Below are 17,588 nucleotides of genomic sequence, written 5' to 3' on the forward strand. Positions count from 1 at the left end.
TTGCATGACCAACCTGTGAGAAGCAGAATTTAGACTCGACCGTTTCAGTCTTTGTGAATGACCAAGAGGTTAACTGTGTGTGAACAACTGTGCTCATCTTTTGAATACTAGTGCCACAAACTGCACATGTGAAGTCCGACGCCAGGAATGGACAAGCCTTCTCTCCGCTTTCACTTTTAGAATAGCTCTAATGTAGGTCAACGGCAGACAACACAAGATGCCACAATTTTCCCTTAATGTTGACCGAGTTCTAATACATCATTGGAAAACAAGGTCACTGATACTCGAGAGGGATTCTTGTCTTTAACAGTGAGCCTGATTGTTTCTCATCTTTTACCCAGACAGATGCTTGATCCATCAGCCTCCTTTAGCTGAGAAAGCAACTGGAATCCTCTAACAGGACACGAATGGAGGACATCTGAGAGAGCACATGGGGATGTTTTGACAAAGCCCTGGCCGTTCCTCTGATGAGAAAAGAGAGGCACATATGGAAGGATCTCTATACAGTGCACGGCTCTCATTTCCTCAGTGTCAGGATGGGCTGTCGAAGGGAAATTTATCACGAACAAAACCATAAGGTCTCAGGGTTGTTACCTACTCTACTCTCTTGGAGAAACACCAGAACTGTCTGTGGTCATCAGGCTTTCTGGTATCTCACGGCTCAGGGTGAGACAGGCATAGGCGTTGTAAGGAAGAACCAGATCTGCAGGAAGACTTTACAGTTGGTAAGATGACCAATAATACCAACAAAAGAGGAAATGGGACTATAAAAGGTCATACTGTCGGAACCTGAGATTCAAAAGATGTGGGGGATAATGAGGAGTGTAACAGAGGGGCATATGGAGCGGAGCCCGACATGTGCAAAAACATGTGGAAAACGTTTACAGGCTTAACAGGCCATGATCTTTGTTTTCAGGGAGATTCGCAGGGATCACAGGTCACGTTATCACGTCCACATATGATGAATGTGCAGTGAAAACGAGGATGACAAAGTGTGTGGGAATACAACGATCCTACTGTATGTGTGCACGAGTGTCTACTATAGTTTGATTTGTGCACCGACTATAAGGTACCTTAGAAGAACTTGTTGTGTCTGTAAAGAATCTCTCTTTACTCTCATTAGAGACTCCCCTTCTTTCTTTTTCTTGTTTCCTCCTTGTATGGATGTGTGCAGGGTGCAGAACAGACAGAGAAAAAGAACACGGGCAGACAGGGGGAAAAAACAACACCTGGCCATACTGAAATCACATCACAATAGGGAAGAGGGAATAAAGGCTCCTGAATGCTCCCTGTGACCTCTGAGGACCGAATGACATGTCTTAAAGTTTGCCTGTTCATCTCCTGCTGTTTCAACATCCTACGCTGTATAAAGACTGCCAAAGCTACCTCTATCAAACACAAATCACAGCCCCTTTATTGAGTCTAAATGAAAGATCAGTAATGGAAATTAAGTGATGGCTCCTGTGATGCATAAATTAAGTCATGTTGTCTATGATGCCATTTAACAGGCAAATGTTGCAGTAATGAACATCTGTTCAGGCACTGATTTGTATTCCTTATGCTTAACTAAAAAGCTCCTACAAGCAGCCGATGCAGCCATCAGTCTAAGAGTATAAATGTGGCTTTTGTGTAGGCAGACTGTTGACATTTTAGTCTCCCTCTCTCTTTTTCTTATTTTCTCCCTCACACTCTCTCCCTCTCTCTCTCGCTGCAGCCCACTGCAAACATTTCTTCATTTTTGTTTTCACAATGCACAATGCAGCAAAAGCCTTGAGGGGGTGTGTTTGTTTTGCTTTGTGTCTTGTTCAAGCGCCCAGGACAGTCATCCAGTCATCAGTGTGGTTGTTCCCCACGTGCACTGTTAGTCAATTAGAGCTGCCATTAAAGACAGAGGCACCGAGGGAAATAAAGGCAGCGGCATGGATTTGTCTGCGCTACGCTGATTTCCATCCTTAAACCCTCTCCAGACGAAGAGACTGCAATAATTGGGATTCTGACAGTGGGTTAGGGGGACTCATTTCCTGCTTTTGCCTCCTCCCCCCTGCTTTTCCATGCAAGCATGTCTATCCAATCATGTCTGCCCAGCACCTACCTTTGCACTTGATCCCCCTAGCTCTCTTTATCTACAACCACATTTGGCTGAAAAATTACTGAAGCCTTTCCTCTCTAATCGTATTACTCTGCAGGAACCTTGTTTCCAAACAGCTACTACTCAGACTACTACTGCTGCAGACCTTTCCAAGAACTAACATTAAAAGAGGGATTATTAAATTATATATAGTATTATATTGATATTCTACGTTCTTCATCTAATTGTGACTTAAAACTACTTTCTGACTGCCTGAGAAACCAAACATTTTAAAAATTATGAAATTTTAGAATAAAACGATTCTCTAGATGATAAAATGTGATACGATAACTTGTAGAATGGCAAACATTTCATCATGTCATGTCATGTGTTGACTGTCTTAACAAAAGCTTAACCAATACATCAATCAAGATTTTATTATCATCGTATCACTGTGACTCCATCTTCACTGCTCCATAACACAATCCATGCTCCCACAGTCGAGACCCTTGAACTCACAATAGCATGGGGTTAGATGATCAGATTACAGTGAAAAGACCCACATGGGCATTGTTAAGTGAGTTTGCAATTCCACCCATGAACATGGCTCTTATTGTGCCCCACTGTAGAGAATGCTTTTCATTCTGAAGTGAACAGCAAGGCCAAACAGGACCTCGTGTGTCTCTGTGGTGCACCATCTCCTCAAGGCTGTGAAGGGAAATCAGATCTCTCTTTTTAGGGCCGGCTCTGCTGAAAGACCCTGGTGTGGTTCCTTCACTCCCCGAATGTCTTAGTGCTGAAACTTAATCTCACTTGTAAGACGGTCTCAGAGAAAAAGGCCTCAGCAATTCGATGTAAGCACCCCCCTCTACTGTCAATATTGTGACAGATTTCATGACAGCATAATTATTTGCCAGGGATCCCTGCCATGGATTTAATTGTTACATGCGTAATTACACCTCTAGTTGCGGAGATGCTGGAACAAAGCATTGGTCGTGTTATTAATATTACAGTACAAATAGTCTCTTTCATCTTGGCTGCACTTTATTGTCTCTGTGGTTCCACAATCCTACTATGAAAGAGGATATCTTACAAATTCTTTAAAGACACCTCTCGGGTCAAATAAATCAGTTCATTACCCCATCATATCGGCATTCAAGACGCAGCTTTCATATATCAAATCATTATATAACTTGGCAGTTTGAAGCTGGTGGCTGACCACTGTATTCTTAAAGATGACTAGACACCAGACCATCTGATGGCAGCCGTCCATCAGCAAATGTTTCCAAATGATATGAGAACCACATAATAATACCCTTCTAAAATGTAATGGTTTTATCTTCTATCTTTGTAAGACACACAGTTGCCAGTTCTTCAAGCTGAGTCTCATAACTATTGTATGGAGCCAGAAAAATCCATCTGTATGCATAGCTTTTTGTTGCATTTCACAGCTGCACTCTGAGATAATGCATCCTTGTGAAAGTTTAATATTCAGTGACTCTATCACACGATCAAAGAGGACAACGTGACAGGGAGAGAGATAAATATCTGTGTACATGTACATATGCTTCTGTCAGGATCGCAGTTTGTCTGCGTGTCCTGCAGCACTCAAATTTTCAACTATCACTACCACAGTGGGCTGATAAGGTAGAGAAGCTCCGCCACTTGTGGACCTACTGTAGGGAGGAGGTGAGAAAAAAAACTCCATACTGTAGCTACACCTTTTCACTCAAGTATGATGCCCTGCACTGCGGGATATGAACTGTATCACCACGCTCTCTCAGCTGAGCGGACAGCATTTAATTGTATAATCCCATTTAGCACAAAACACCACTATGAATAAGCACACCCCTGAGATGTTCCAATCTGGCACATGCAGTGGATTACATGTAGGTCAGAAAACAACCAGATTTGTGTAATTATGTGGGGATGTTGATTCAGGGTGGCTTGATACAGCAGAGAACTATCATCACGTGCCTCATTGTCTTGTATTCTTTAAGGAGGAGCTGGTTGCTGTCCTCATTAGTAGTCACTGAACAGGCCTTGCAGTGTTTGTGAGGCAGCACCCATCACATTTCCCCTCCCAGCACACAGACACCAGGGGATGTGCTGTAATTACAGGCGCGCATAAGAGGGGTTGCAACACACCAATCTGAAACGCAGGTGGGTGGTTTGTTGTGCTGGGCTTAAGCAGCACGGCTCCAGTCTGCAGGCTACACACTGTCATGTCATTTCAAGTGATCAAGATTTCCAAGCACGTTGACCAAATACCACCTGCCAGAGTGCGAATAGGGCATGGCACAGGTAAATGTTGGGTACATTGATGTTTTGAAAAGCCAAATCAATTTTCCTCTGAGGGATTCCAATTGATAGGAAAACGCAGGCAATTTTGAAAAATATCCTCTTTGTCATAGATGAAAGGAGGCAATCTACAAACCAAAGATTAGCACTGAAATTTCACAGATAGATTCAAAACTGCAGTTATTATCTATGAATTTCTGTTAAGTTCTGTTAAATATGCACAGAGCTTTTCTTTGGGGAAAGGCAAAATTTATTTTAGCTTCCAAAAAAAATTAAATAAATAAATGTCATGCTGTAATGAAAGAATGCATTTAAAGCAGTTTCTTACATCCAGTGGAGGTAAAGTAACAAATACTTTCCTCCCTGATAAGCTGTCGTGATTTGCAACCAAACACCTGTGGCGAACAACTCCCTTGTTTTTTTCATGGCAGTCACAAAAACAAAAGTAAACAATGCATTTTGAAACCCTAGATAGACGTGTTTCCTTTTAGTTCTTTTGTAAAATAAAGAGTGTGAGCGGTTTGGAAATATAATGAGTTGGTCCATGCTGTACTTTTGTTCACTCACCTAAACTGTAATATTAATTGAAGAGTATTGAACAGATCATTGCAACAGCTTACACTGTAACACTTCTAATCGTGACCATTGTAAGAGTCTTTTATGAAAAGAGCAAAACGTACCTCGACAAACTGTCCCATTCTCCACTGCCTCGTTTCCAGCCTTGCACATGCAGCGTCCAATGGGTACCATCCATTCTCCATCTCCGTTGCAGTACAGCTTAATGGGCACATCCACCTCCTCTGCGTTAGGGATGCAAACACCCCTTGCGGCCACCAGGGAGGTGCTCTCGGCCCCGGAAAGTGTCTCCTGGAACAACGCCCCATTAGTGATAATACGAGGACACTTTCGGTAGAAGACACGAACAGCGATGAGCGACATGCAGCCACCGTAGTCCTGAAAGGCCAAGTAGAAGCCATTTCGTGACACTGGGCCGAAGCTCCGGACTTCAGTATTGATTTTCATCACTCTGCCTCCCAAGTCCACTTGGGAGAAGCTCTCATCTGCTGCGATGGTGTCGACCTTGATCCATGGGTTCTCCATCCAAGCCGGTGAGGTTCTGGTGGCTGTGTCAGCGTCGGATTCATAGTAATACAGATTAAATGTCTCCTTACAGGAGCCTGGCACATTGGGGATGCTACTGCAGTCCCTTACAGAGAACTTCATCTCCACATGGATCCTCTGCGCACCACGACGTCGAATGTACTTTGTCCGTACCCAGTTGTTCTGGTTGTTATCGAAAACATTGCAGACCTGGTATGTCCGGATGGTGTTCATGTTTTCATCATAACCGCTCACCTCCTCCCACTGTTGGCCAGAGACAGAATAAGTTAGACCAGATTTTTCCATTTTCCCACTATTAAAAAAGGAGTTTTAATTTAATACAGAATTTTATAAAAATAGAAACATTTAGTAATTGAGGTACATAGTTAAAGTGATCCATCCAATTAAGTGCAATTCAGCTGTAAAGCAATAAATGGTCCGTGTGTTTCCTATTAATACAAACTGCCATAAAGCTCCCAGTGATACCTATTTAGCAGCAATAACAAGAATGTTTTCATGCACACTTTATAATACGTTGATTATGGGTAATAATCAACTTCTGGCAATATTTTGGATAGAGAACTATTAAATTCAATATATGGTTTCAAAGAAGCAAAATAACTCTAATAAGTCATGAAATCAAACATGATTGCATTAAACGAGTCTAATGAAAACCAGCTTTTCCTGCACATAGTCCCGTATCATGAGGTATTACTGGTGTATTAACAAGGATATTCACAAATGACATTCCTCGCCAAAACATTTGAGCTTAAAATAAAACAAAGTTGATATATAAACAACATAAACAGAACAGAACAGAAACAACACATCAGGCCTCACTATTAGAGATCAACCTACAGTATAAGATGAGTTGCTCTGTGATCACAGAACAGGTGTCATCTGTTACCTGTCACATAGTGTAATACAATACATGCAGTAGCCTTAATTTGGCTTTTCCAACATGAGGCTGAAATGAATATTTAAATGTACTATTGTTTTTATTTGAGTATAATTTGGAATAAATTATTATTTTCGGATGTTAAAAATAGAAACTCTGCTTTTCTCCTTTTGTAATGCTTTAAAGGAAACTGTAGATGTAACGCTAAGATGCTTGCAGAGAGCAGAGAGGCTCTGGTTTATGTGATAGTGTGCCCAGATTTTTTTTTATTGTGTCTTAATAGGACACATTCATAACATATAGTGTAATAGGTTATTGGCGTTGCGATGAATGCTTCTTTCAGAAGCACTGAAGAAACATGACATGAATTTTCCACAATCAAAGTCAGTCGCACAATCATATTACACCGGTAATCATATAAAGAATAATCAAGGGACAAATTTCACTCTGCTGTTCTGGGTATACTGTTCTACTTCAAAGTCCACATATTGCACACCAATTTGAGTCCACACTCTGGCTGCACAGGCTCCAGATGCAACCTCTGTGGTTTCCTGCCCCTTGGACATGGATCAAACCAACTTTAAACACCATGTGCTCTAACCACCAAGAAGGTCATGACCTTGACCTCAACATTTCAGCCAAGAAAAAACAAATCCTGTTTTCAACCCCCCCAAGAGCCACTTTGCATCAGCTGCACTCTGCACTGCTTCTACAACTCTACCTCCCCCCTTCACTCTTCACTTCACAGCTGATATAATTTCTCAAATTAGTGCCCACTTACTGAGGATTTTGACAGATTTTGACGAGTAGGGAGAAGAAAGTCACCCCTTCTTGTTGCAGACCAGTGTTCTATCAAACGCTCTGACTAATTAGAACAGCTTTAGCTCCTAATTCCCATGCCCTAATTAATCTCTGCAAGTGTGATGCTTGACTTGACCCAAACCATCACCACAAAAGCCAGCCTAAACAGAACTGACTGATGTGCAGCCAAAAACAATCATTTGAGAAAAAAGGATGCAGCTTAACAATACTTTGTTTATGTGAATCTTAACGAACTTTTGACAAACAACAAAATCTGTTTTAATTCAGCTGGATGTAATTACATGTACACAAAACAAGTCAAAAACGCCTCTTTTGCAGATGACACAATGACTTGCTTTAACTGTCAAATGACATATACTTTGGAAGAATCTACATATTTTCACAGTGAAGTTGCTAATTTAGCTTTTAAACGTAAAATTTGATCGTGCAAAATGTCATTGCGAGTTACACTGTTACAACACTTCAAAGTGCTTAAGTGTGGCCACCATTTCTGTTACGCAGCTTAAAAACAATCAAACAAAAAGTGACTCCATGATTATCCAAGCTGCTGCTTGTTGGTGTTGTAAGAATATATCTGTCTTTTGGCTTGCACTGGCAGACATCATGAACCCATGTAATGAGCAGCCACTGACCTTCGCACTTGTTGAGGAGCAGTGGGGAGGGCGTGGGCCAATTAAACAAGAGTGGACAGTCCACTTCTACTGAGCACAGAGCGTTGAACAATTGCAGTTTAATAAAATGAGTGTGGAGACAGGTGGGGGTTGCTCCTAATGAGGGATACAGACAGGGGACACTGCAGGGGAAAGTGTTGGCACTGGGGGGGAAGGGTTTAAACCAGGCTAAAAAGACCCCAAACAAAATGTGTTTTGATGGAGGGCCCCTTTCTGTCCTGTCATGGCCTCTTTGCCCCGCTTTCATCACAGCCAGTGGAGGGAAGCAAATGGGGCATAATAAGAGCCTAACGATCAAGCACAGAGTGTGAAATTAGAAGAAACGTCTTCATTCTCACAGCTTTTTCCCCTGGCTCTTTACTGAGAACGCTGGAAAAAGGTGGTCATGTGTTTTAAATACAGAAGGTGGAGGTAGCGCTGGCGGTGGATGTCAAGATGGATTAGTTAGAGGGGATGAGCTGCCTTCAGATAATAATGGAAACAAGACTCCACCTTATTCTGCTGAGATCCTGTTATGTTTGGCAAAATGTTGTTTTTCTAGTTCTCTGAGAGTGGAAGTCAACAGCCACAGGGCTGAGTACACTAAATGGTGCATCAGTAGAAGAGAAAATAAACAGATATTTAAGAGCAGCATGATCAAAGTCATTCTCTCTAATAACTAAAGGCATTTATAGTTCTGAAATATTGTAGTGTTTTACAGTTATTAAACGCAAAACTACACCACTTCAAGATGAACAACGAGGAAAGGGCTTTCACGGAAGAGTGGCTGCGCCTCATTCCTTTGAGAAATGGCGCAAACAAACATACTTTGATAATGAAAATCCAATAACGTGTAGCAGAACGTGCATTCATCTCTGAACAAAAGTGCACCATTTTACATTTTAATTGCTCTCGTCAGAGTCCTGCCTATGAATTGTTGGTTTTAAAAGTGGCAAATAAAATTCTGTGTTTGTTTTAACTTGTTGGGTGTTACCCAGACTAAGACAAATACCTGAGTGTGAAATCTGATGCTTTAAAACTACAATTGTTTTCAATTAACCGTCATCACATCTTTATTAAGTCTGTCATATTATCATAACAGTCAGTTGTTACATTTATGGTCTTGGCACATTTTCCCAATTACAGCAAAATCTGAATTAAAAAGAATGATGAAGTTTTCAGTGAATGTTTGATAAAAAAGCAGATTTGCTGTTTGGTTAAAGCATGTTAAATTATATGTAACTGTCTTTATACTGTTCCCAGAACAAATTCTTGTACCTTATCTTCCCGTCATTTAAACTAAACTCCAGCTCTTGTCACACTATCTCTACTATGTTAATAAAACTATTTTCCCATACCAGGCAGCGAGCTGAAGCTACTTTAATTATGTAATGGTAGAGTAGCAATGCTGAGAGACACGTGTCCTACACACAATACCTGTCTAAATTGAAAATAGATTATGGCAGGGCAAGTTAAGTGCTATATGTCAGCTGCTCCTCTCTTCCTCTGGAGTTATATGAGGTGCTACAGTTCAGTGATGCTCACTGAGAATGAAGTTCAGAATCAATATCTCCAGAAGGGAGAGAGAGAGAGAAGTTCAGCGGACCTGTAATTCATACATCTCCATGACAGTAGGTCTCTGCTTTATTTGTAAAGCCATGAGGAACACGCCATCAAGGCTAAATAATAGACTTGAGTTACACCTACAGCTGAGACAATTCAGCTCTTTGCTTCATTCACAAATCCAAACAATGACAGAAGTCAGGTCCAGGTCTTATTCCTCATTGGGCCTCTCTTATGCAACTGATTACCAAACCACTCTGTAAGCACACATTATACAGGAGTTACTGTAAACTAGTGCTGCTTCATATTTAAATCTTGTCCATTGAACTGAGATTTTAATCAAAGGTTTACAGTGAGCAAGGACAGAACAGTTCAGCAAAATGCTCAGGGACATACAATGTTTGGATAGACACCCTAATCACAGTTACAGCCTTATGGGGATTAAACACATTCACACTGACACAAAAGATAAAAATCAACAAATTCTAAACACTGAGCCTAAATGAAAACACAAAAATTAAACAAAATCTGTATAGAAACCTTGAGAATGGTCTTATGATGAAGGATATCCATTCTGAAGGACAGTCAGGCAAATTTAAGCAGCCAAGCAGACACACGATTGCTGGACTGTCACCCGATATATTGCTCTGCTGGGGCTATAATGTTCTCACAATGCATTCATACAGCAAGCAACACAATCAAGCTGTGAGAATTCTCAATTTCCTGTACATCTGCACGAGCAGGAAGACCTAGCCAAAGCACAGACGGTCACAGGGTTTGCTGGCTGCGAAAAAGTTGACCAAAACTACACTCCTCGTGAACAATGGTCGTCACCAAGCAGTCACATTTTTGATAAATAGATATGTCTGTCTAATGCGAGTGGAAGAGCCTCTGACGCTCATTACAGGCATTCAAAGCAGTTTGAAGCACTGTAAAACTGTTATTTGGAAGACTAAAGGAAAAATAAAACCCAAAGCAAAGGACTGCATCCATTGCTGCAGCCAACAATTATTTAAGAGGTAATTTTATGGTTTTTCTGCCTTGTTATTGATAAAAAGTGGGTTATTTTATTATTGACAATGACAATACAGAATAAAAAAACTGTTCTTGTTCATTAGAGAATACCATAAGGAAGGTGTTCAAATTCATTCTACAGCATGAAAGAGACCCAATACACAGCTAGAGTCATACAGAACTACCTTCAGCAACAAGGAAAAGGAAAAAGGAGAACTGCAACAGATGGTGTGGCCCCTACAGAGCCCTGATCTCAACATCATGTAGTCAGCCTGGCATTACATAAAGAAAACTGAACTGTGGCAAGTTCTGCAAGATGCTTGTTGGAACAACCTGCCTGCCAAGCACTTTGAAAACCTGTGAACAACAATACACAGGGGAATATGTGCCATTTGTATAAAGTTAACCGACGCACAGTTGCACAGTTCTGTAGCTACACAAGACGACGACAGTAGGAAAAAGCCTGTTCAAAAACCTACAGCTACTCAGAATAAAGCGACACATCGGTCAAGTCGTAGTGTGAACATACTGTCAGAACACTCTGAGATTTCATTGCTTTGACAAAACAAGAACTGTGTATTTATCACGTCTTGTCTTTACCGTGTTGGAATTAACCTGAACTAGCACCGAGATCCAGAGACACATTACATATCACCGCTCTATCGCTGACAGAAGTAAATAAATTATTCACACAAAAACAGGGAGAGAGAGACCCAGCTGAAAACTCCCGGGGCACATTCGCCCCATTTGGTGTTGTGAGAAATCTGTCAGAGCAAGAGAGCCTTCCCTAGAGGGACAGAGGACAAATGACACCCACTCTCTGCATTCAATTACTATGAGAGAGGCCATGGGAGCCTAATCCTGCAGGAGACCAAGCTTCACAGAGAGGAGAGACTCACACACACAGACATAAGTAGAACTGTCTACAGCAGTCAACTCCAATTACTGCCGTCCACTACTAATGCACAACATGTGAAACTAGAAGAACAATCCCATCTTTCACCCCCATTCCACAAAGCTACATGTGGATTATGTTTGCATATTTCTTTGCATAATTCCCAAAATATAATTTCACCAACTTTAATTGTGAATCCCGGCATTAGTGGTCGCCTTATAGTAAATCCCAGTTGAGTCCAATACAATGAAATAAGTTAAACAAATTTCTTGCAAAGAAAAATGAAAAAGTATTCTATGTCGGTCTGCCACACATGCCCACAACCTCAATCCTATTCAAGAGACGTTTAAATACAAAATACAGAATCTTTGATAAATCACAGCTGATTTATTTCAAGTTTTACAACATGGGCTGATTATTGCCTTTCTGCAAAACTCGGCTGTGTGTCCCCGAGTGACACTAGATATATCCTGGTACAGCACAATATGACACATCTATAATGATAACCACACACACACACACACACCACCTCATTATGTTCTCCGCCTATGCAGGAGACCTCAGTTTTCCTTCCACAGCAGCTCTGTGCTGCCTGCGGCCATACGCCTATTTCTAAATGGCTGCAGTTGTGAGTACTTAAGCGTAGCAGCGAGTGGGTCAGCAGGTCTGACCTGATGTTCCCATGTCTGTCAGTTTCACTTGAGAAGGAAACACTGTCCACTTAACCTTGCTCTGCTAGCTGGCTATTTTAACCTCGTGTCACAAAGCAGATTCTCACTGAGTCAGGACAGTTGAATTACTTCACTGACACTACTGTTAATTACGCTGCATATGAGTAGTACTTTCTTCAGTGTACAGTAATTAGTACAGTGTATTTTTTTATTATTATAGTTGTAATAATGCTCTATGTGAAAGCACACTTAAGGTTGATGCTTCACAAAGTCGCCCTGAGCCACACGTCTACATGATAGTAGAACTAATATAACTACAGCAACTTTCCCGTGTGGGTGTACTGAGCCAACTAATACGTGTGTTTTATTGCCAGAATCGCAGAATATCGTAAACTCCAAGATCTGCTGCAGGTGAAATTCTGTTCTGGTAAAGATAACATTGGTTCTGAACGTTTCCAACACTGCCATCAAGAATTATAAAGATGTCTTGCTTGTCTGGCTCGGAGACAACCTAAGTTTGGCTGTCATTATACATAATTAAAAGGAAGAACTGCCTGGCTATACGGAGAGAGGGTTATAAAACTTGATTTACACAAGTCCAAGTGTAATATTGTTTTAAACAAATCACTAAAACCTACCAGAGATTGTATAGCTGTATTTGGAGGAAATTCTTAAACTAATAATTTGATAGGCATTATTCAAATATCCTGTGAAAAAAAAAGTGGAATAGCACCGACTGCCATAACATTCAGACTTAATTCCACACTGTTACTTGTTTGCTTTTCCAATGTGCCGAAAAGTATCACATGCCAAGCTAGGGTATATTATATGAAGTTCTACAGAGCAGTGAAAGCCAACTGCTGGTGCGGTGCTCCGCTGGATGTTACTGATCCACCGGCTAAGCCCATGAAGCCATGCATATGTGAGTGTAAGACAATAGCTTCTGTAAAGCACCTCTTGCTGTTATACTGAGCAGGAAAACAGGCTCTGTTTCCACACCTGTTGCCCTGGGCCATAAGGGACAAGCAATCTCCACAGCGCTCACTCTTCACTTTCCGATGGACTCTGATTTTGAGCTCAGCCATATCATCATAAAACTTCAGTGCCCACGCTGATAAGGCCAACCTATACCTGACTAAATCCAGGGGCTTAGGCACTTGGTCACATTTCAGTGCACACCAAGAGAGGGGTACGTCTTAACTGTAGTTGGGGGTTTTAAGAAAGGAGCACAGAGAGATCTCGAGTCGAAAGTCGTCATTGAAAGTCAGTAGAGCTGAATTTGAATATATTTGATCTGACAAAGATAACAACTGTAGAATCAGGCAGAAAACCACATTTCTGGAACAGCGATGATTCTTAAAGAGCTTGAAGATCTTTAGTGTGATGTTAGGACTATTTTACGTCATGTTGGTTAGAGTAGGCATATTCATGGTACAAAATATCAGTGAACTCTTCTGAGGTCTTCTTTTAATTTTTAAATTCACTCAGTAATAAACGTATTGTGAATAATGGGTTGAGTGAACGTTTTGCTGAATCTAAAATTTTGCAAAGATGAAAGCAACATGTGATGTAAACTGTCTTCGGAGTCGGTATGTGAGTGCGTAAGCTCAATCTGCGTAGATTGGATCCAGAAGTGGCGAGAGAAAAGGAAACCAGACGTCTTGGTGCTTTGGTATTGATTGTAGGAATTAGCAGCGAGGAGACAGCGTGCCCTCAGGTTGGAAGAGATGAAGTTGTTCTAAATTACTTCTGAACAACTTTGAAGTTGTATCATAAAACTGTTGAAGGCCAGTTTTCTATGCTGACTTTTTTTTTTTTTTTTTGCTTTTTAGAGCAAAAGACAGTACGATAGAGAGTAATTGAAACCATCTTTAATACAAACCACAGAAGCATAAATAATTGAATAAAATCGGCAGTGGCTTTTTGAAATTCACCAGCAAATAAGTCTACAACATTTTTCTCTTTTTTGGACTCATTTTAAGAAGTCTAAATCTTGTGGTGGGGAAAAACTGAAGGAGACTGAGACTCTGGTTTTGGCTGGCTTTAAGTGGGCCTGGCTTGCATGTGGCTAGGAACAACCAATGCCCTGGCAAAACATGTGGAAATACTGTGCATCAAACACCAACAGGGCCCATTTAACACAAAGCTTCTGGCCCGGTACATGAACACTCGTATTTAGCTTTATGTTTATGGTTGTAGATTCATATTGTGTTGTGAACCATAAAGTTCAGATCAGGCCAAAAAGTACAAAACCTGGATTATTTATGGAAAAATAGATGAAAGGAAAATGGAGCTAGTTAGCGCTGAAATGTACGAAGAATATGTTTCTGTTTCAAACGACTGAAAATGTGGATTTATAGTTAAAGAAATGAAATGTTTGCAGTGTTAAATTTAAATAACATATTTATAAATTATATAACTTAGCTTTTATCTTTGTGTCTGATTCTTTTTATCTCACTCCGGGAAGCCAGCTGGCTTATTAAATGATCTTTAACCTTAGAGTGAGAAACCAAAACGCTGGCTACCAACAACAGTTCTAACAAAAGCCACCACGCAGAGAAAATCCACTCAAATGACTCACAATTGTGTTATTAATCAAATAAAGTAAATCATTTTTTATTAGAGACAGAACTTAGTGAAAGTAGAGAAAGTCACTTACGCTGTTGTCACTCGACCCTGACACAGGGTAGACTGTCCAGCCTAGCTCAGCTGTGGCTGTGGTGGAGTCCATGAGGGTCTCTGTGGAGAGCAATAAGGAGAGACGGTGGTCAGATCATCTCACAACATAAACACTCAGAACACACACAACTTGCTGTTCACTTTAAAACTGAGGTTATTTTAACCATAAACAATGTCTTTTTAAATTGAAGGCTTCCTGAGCCCAAGAGTCCAGGACTTCTTCTGCAGCAGTCCAACACTTACAATTTTAAAAACGGTGAACAATAGAAAATTACTTTTTTTTTTTTTTTGCGTTAAATGTGTGTTGAGAAGCAGAATGTAATGTTTATTTGGTTGTTATCAGACATTCCAAACATACAGGCTATGCTTTGTCTGTCAAAAGTTTTTGACATCAATAAATCTTTATACATCATGTAATTAGTTGAGCACAAATGCTTCTTCTATCTTTGTTAGAAGATTGTTGTAAAATGATCAATTTAATTTTTTATGGTCACGAAAGGCACCACATTGGGTTCTCAAAACATTTATCAATATTTCCTCACGGGGGATAAACTAAACTATTGTAGATCATAAGAAACTGAAAAACAGAGTTAATGATAAAATACAGTAATTGTAGGTTTACAGTAATGAAGATTCACATTGAGACAGTCCACTAATTAAGACTACTTAAAACAGCTAGTTTGATTGCTAAGTGTTTCAGAAAGATCGTGATCAGCAGAACTGTGTCATCCCCCATAACTCTGTGGGGAAAACAACATGCTGGAAAAGCAACTCTCTGCAGTACAGGGGAGGGGGGCCACCCTGTACGCCACAGATTAGCTGCTGGAAAGAAACACCTCTGGTAATTGGGGTCAAAGAGAATGTGCGTCCTGTCTGTCATGAGCTCCTCTGTGGCCCACATTCCACCAGTCTGACCCGACTGCCTGTCATACGCTTACTGAACCATTCATACTGTCTCCGTCTTTCCCTCATCTTCTGTACCTTCTGCACCAATGCCCTCGTGCCCTCTTTTCCATTGGTGACTTCCTCTAAGCTCTGCTTTACTCTGTAGGTAACGGAGAGCCAGTCTAATGAATTTCTCCTGCTGCTTAGGCCTGTGTCAGTCTTGTACTCCAGTGCTGAGCTGCAGCAGATGGAGAGTGCATTCATCAGGTTGGAGGCGTCAGCTGCAACCCCAAAATGCCACAGAGGAATTCAGAAATTCCCTCGACAAACACAGCGACTAAGCTTAGCAGAAGTCAGCGCCAGCAATGTTAATATATGTGTGGAGAACATTTGTACGCTACCATGCTTCTTCATTATCATGTAAGCTGACTGACTTAGTGCTAATAGTGTGCATTAATTCAAAGTCTAATAAAACAGGGCTTCTAAAATCAGATCCTATATAAAATTTCTTATTACAGGTAATGAGTGGAGGTAATCAAAGACAACGCATCTGAAGTTACGTCTCACAGGAATTTGTAAAACACTCTGCGCCGCACGAGCCAGCAGGATATTTTAGAGACTTCCAGTTGTTTCATAACCCTGGATTTCCTCTGATTTTTATTACAACGAAAGCCACAGCTTTTAATTAACAGGCTCCACACGCATCGGTTTATTTCAGGGCCTTCTGCTGACTTTCAGCATCTCACCAGTGCTCACGAGATATAATACTAGATTTCACATCCTATTCAGTTATCACAAAGCCCAAATCGTATAATTAGGCAGATGAGACTGCAATTGAGCAGCTATTGATAACCTTGTGTGTGACTCAGAGCAGAGGAGTCTACATGGGTGTTAGGCAGAGAAATGGTAATTATCCCCCATAATGATAACGATAATTAGTGGAGGAGTAAAGTGAGAATAATGAACCCCCTCTGGTGGTTTAGTGAATGTTGTGGGGGAACAGTGAGCGAATTTCCCCAGGAATGTTAACTCAGACTGGGTGCCACCACCCAGCCTTCCTTCTCCCTTTCTTTTTTCTGTCTGTATAGCCACACATGCCCACTGTTTCTACCCACTTTCTCTTTCTCGCCACCACTTGCTCTCTCTCTTTTGTTTCTCCTAGTCCTTCTCGTATCTCTCACACAAGTCTGCTTTAGACGGACAGCCAAGTATATTGCCATTAAGATGTTTTTTGGGGCTTTGCCTATTTGCACTAAACTCTAACAAAGCCGGCTGGAAGTCACTCGAGTGTCCTTTTTACACAGCTGCCAGTACCCCAGATTAAAACGCCTGATGTAAAACGTGATCTCCCAAGTGATTTGTGACACATGCACTGCATTTAAAAACAGAAGCTGTTTATGAACAAAGTTCAAATGAACATTCACCACAGAACTTGAACTCAAGCAAAGTTGTTGTGCATCCTGTAAAACATGTTAGTAATTATAGTCTCAGATACAGTTTCCTGAAAGCCATGTGCTTGTATGATAAGGCGTACACTGAAGGTGAAACAAAGAGACTTTGGTGTGGTTAGGTTTAGCATCATGACATACAGTATGACTGACTGGGCAATAACCCCCCCTGCCTCTGCTTGCACGTTGTGGTGCTTGTGTTTATCATCCAGTGAATGTCTCATCACACAAATCCAAATCTGGATCCATAATCATTAAAAAAAGAAGACTGTTGGTTTGAGTCCCATTCTTGTCATTCACAGATAGTGAGCCAGCATGGACTCTGCAATTTCGCTACTTCCAGGCTATTTCCAGTGAGGGCATAAAGGAGGGTCAACAATAACCCCCCCGCCCACCTCCAATGCCATGGTTTGTTCCTTTATACAGAATGTCATGGTGGAAAAATCCCACCTTGAATGGGCAGCGTAGAAAGGGCTCCAGACGTTCTCTCCCTCCCTTTCATGGTCCGTTTCTCTCCTGCTGTCAGAGGCCCACATGCTGGACAAATCGTACCTCACTCTAAAAGACTGATCACTTTTCTTCCGCCTGCTGTC

At 41.1% G+C, this 17,588-nt stretch overlaps 1 protein-coding gene across 4 annotated transcripts in view; it reads right to left on the minus strand.

Moving 5' to 3' along the window:
• The window catches only part of ephb2b (eph receptor B2b), a 108,723-nt gene that overhangs the window by 49,020 nt on the left and 42,115 nt on the right, over positions 1 to 17,588 (minus strand). For all 4 annotated transcript variants that reach the window (XM_026347510.1, XM_026347508.1, XM_026347511.1 and 1 more), the window contains exons 2-3: positions 14,643 to 14,722; positions 5,050 to 5,734 (exon numbers count right to left, since the gene is read on the minus strand). In XM_026347510.1, coding sequence (XP_026203295.1) covers positions 5,050 to 5,734; positions 14,643 to 14,722 — 765 coding nt within the window. The remainder of the gene's footprint in view (positions 1 to 5,049; positions 5,735 to 14,642; positions 14,723 to 17,588) is intronic.

Source organism: Anabas testudineus, chromosome 5 (genome assembly GCF_900324465.2).
Source record: "Anabas testudineus chromosome 5, fAnaTes1.2, whole genome shotgun sequence".
Lineage (NCBI taxonomy): Eukaryota > Metazoa > Chordata > Actinopteri > Anabantiformes > Anabantidae > Anabas > Anabas testudineus.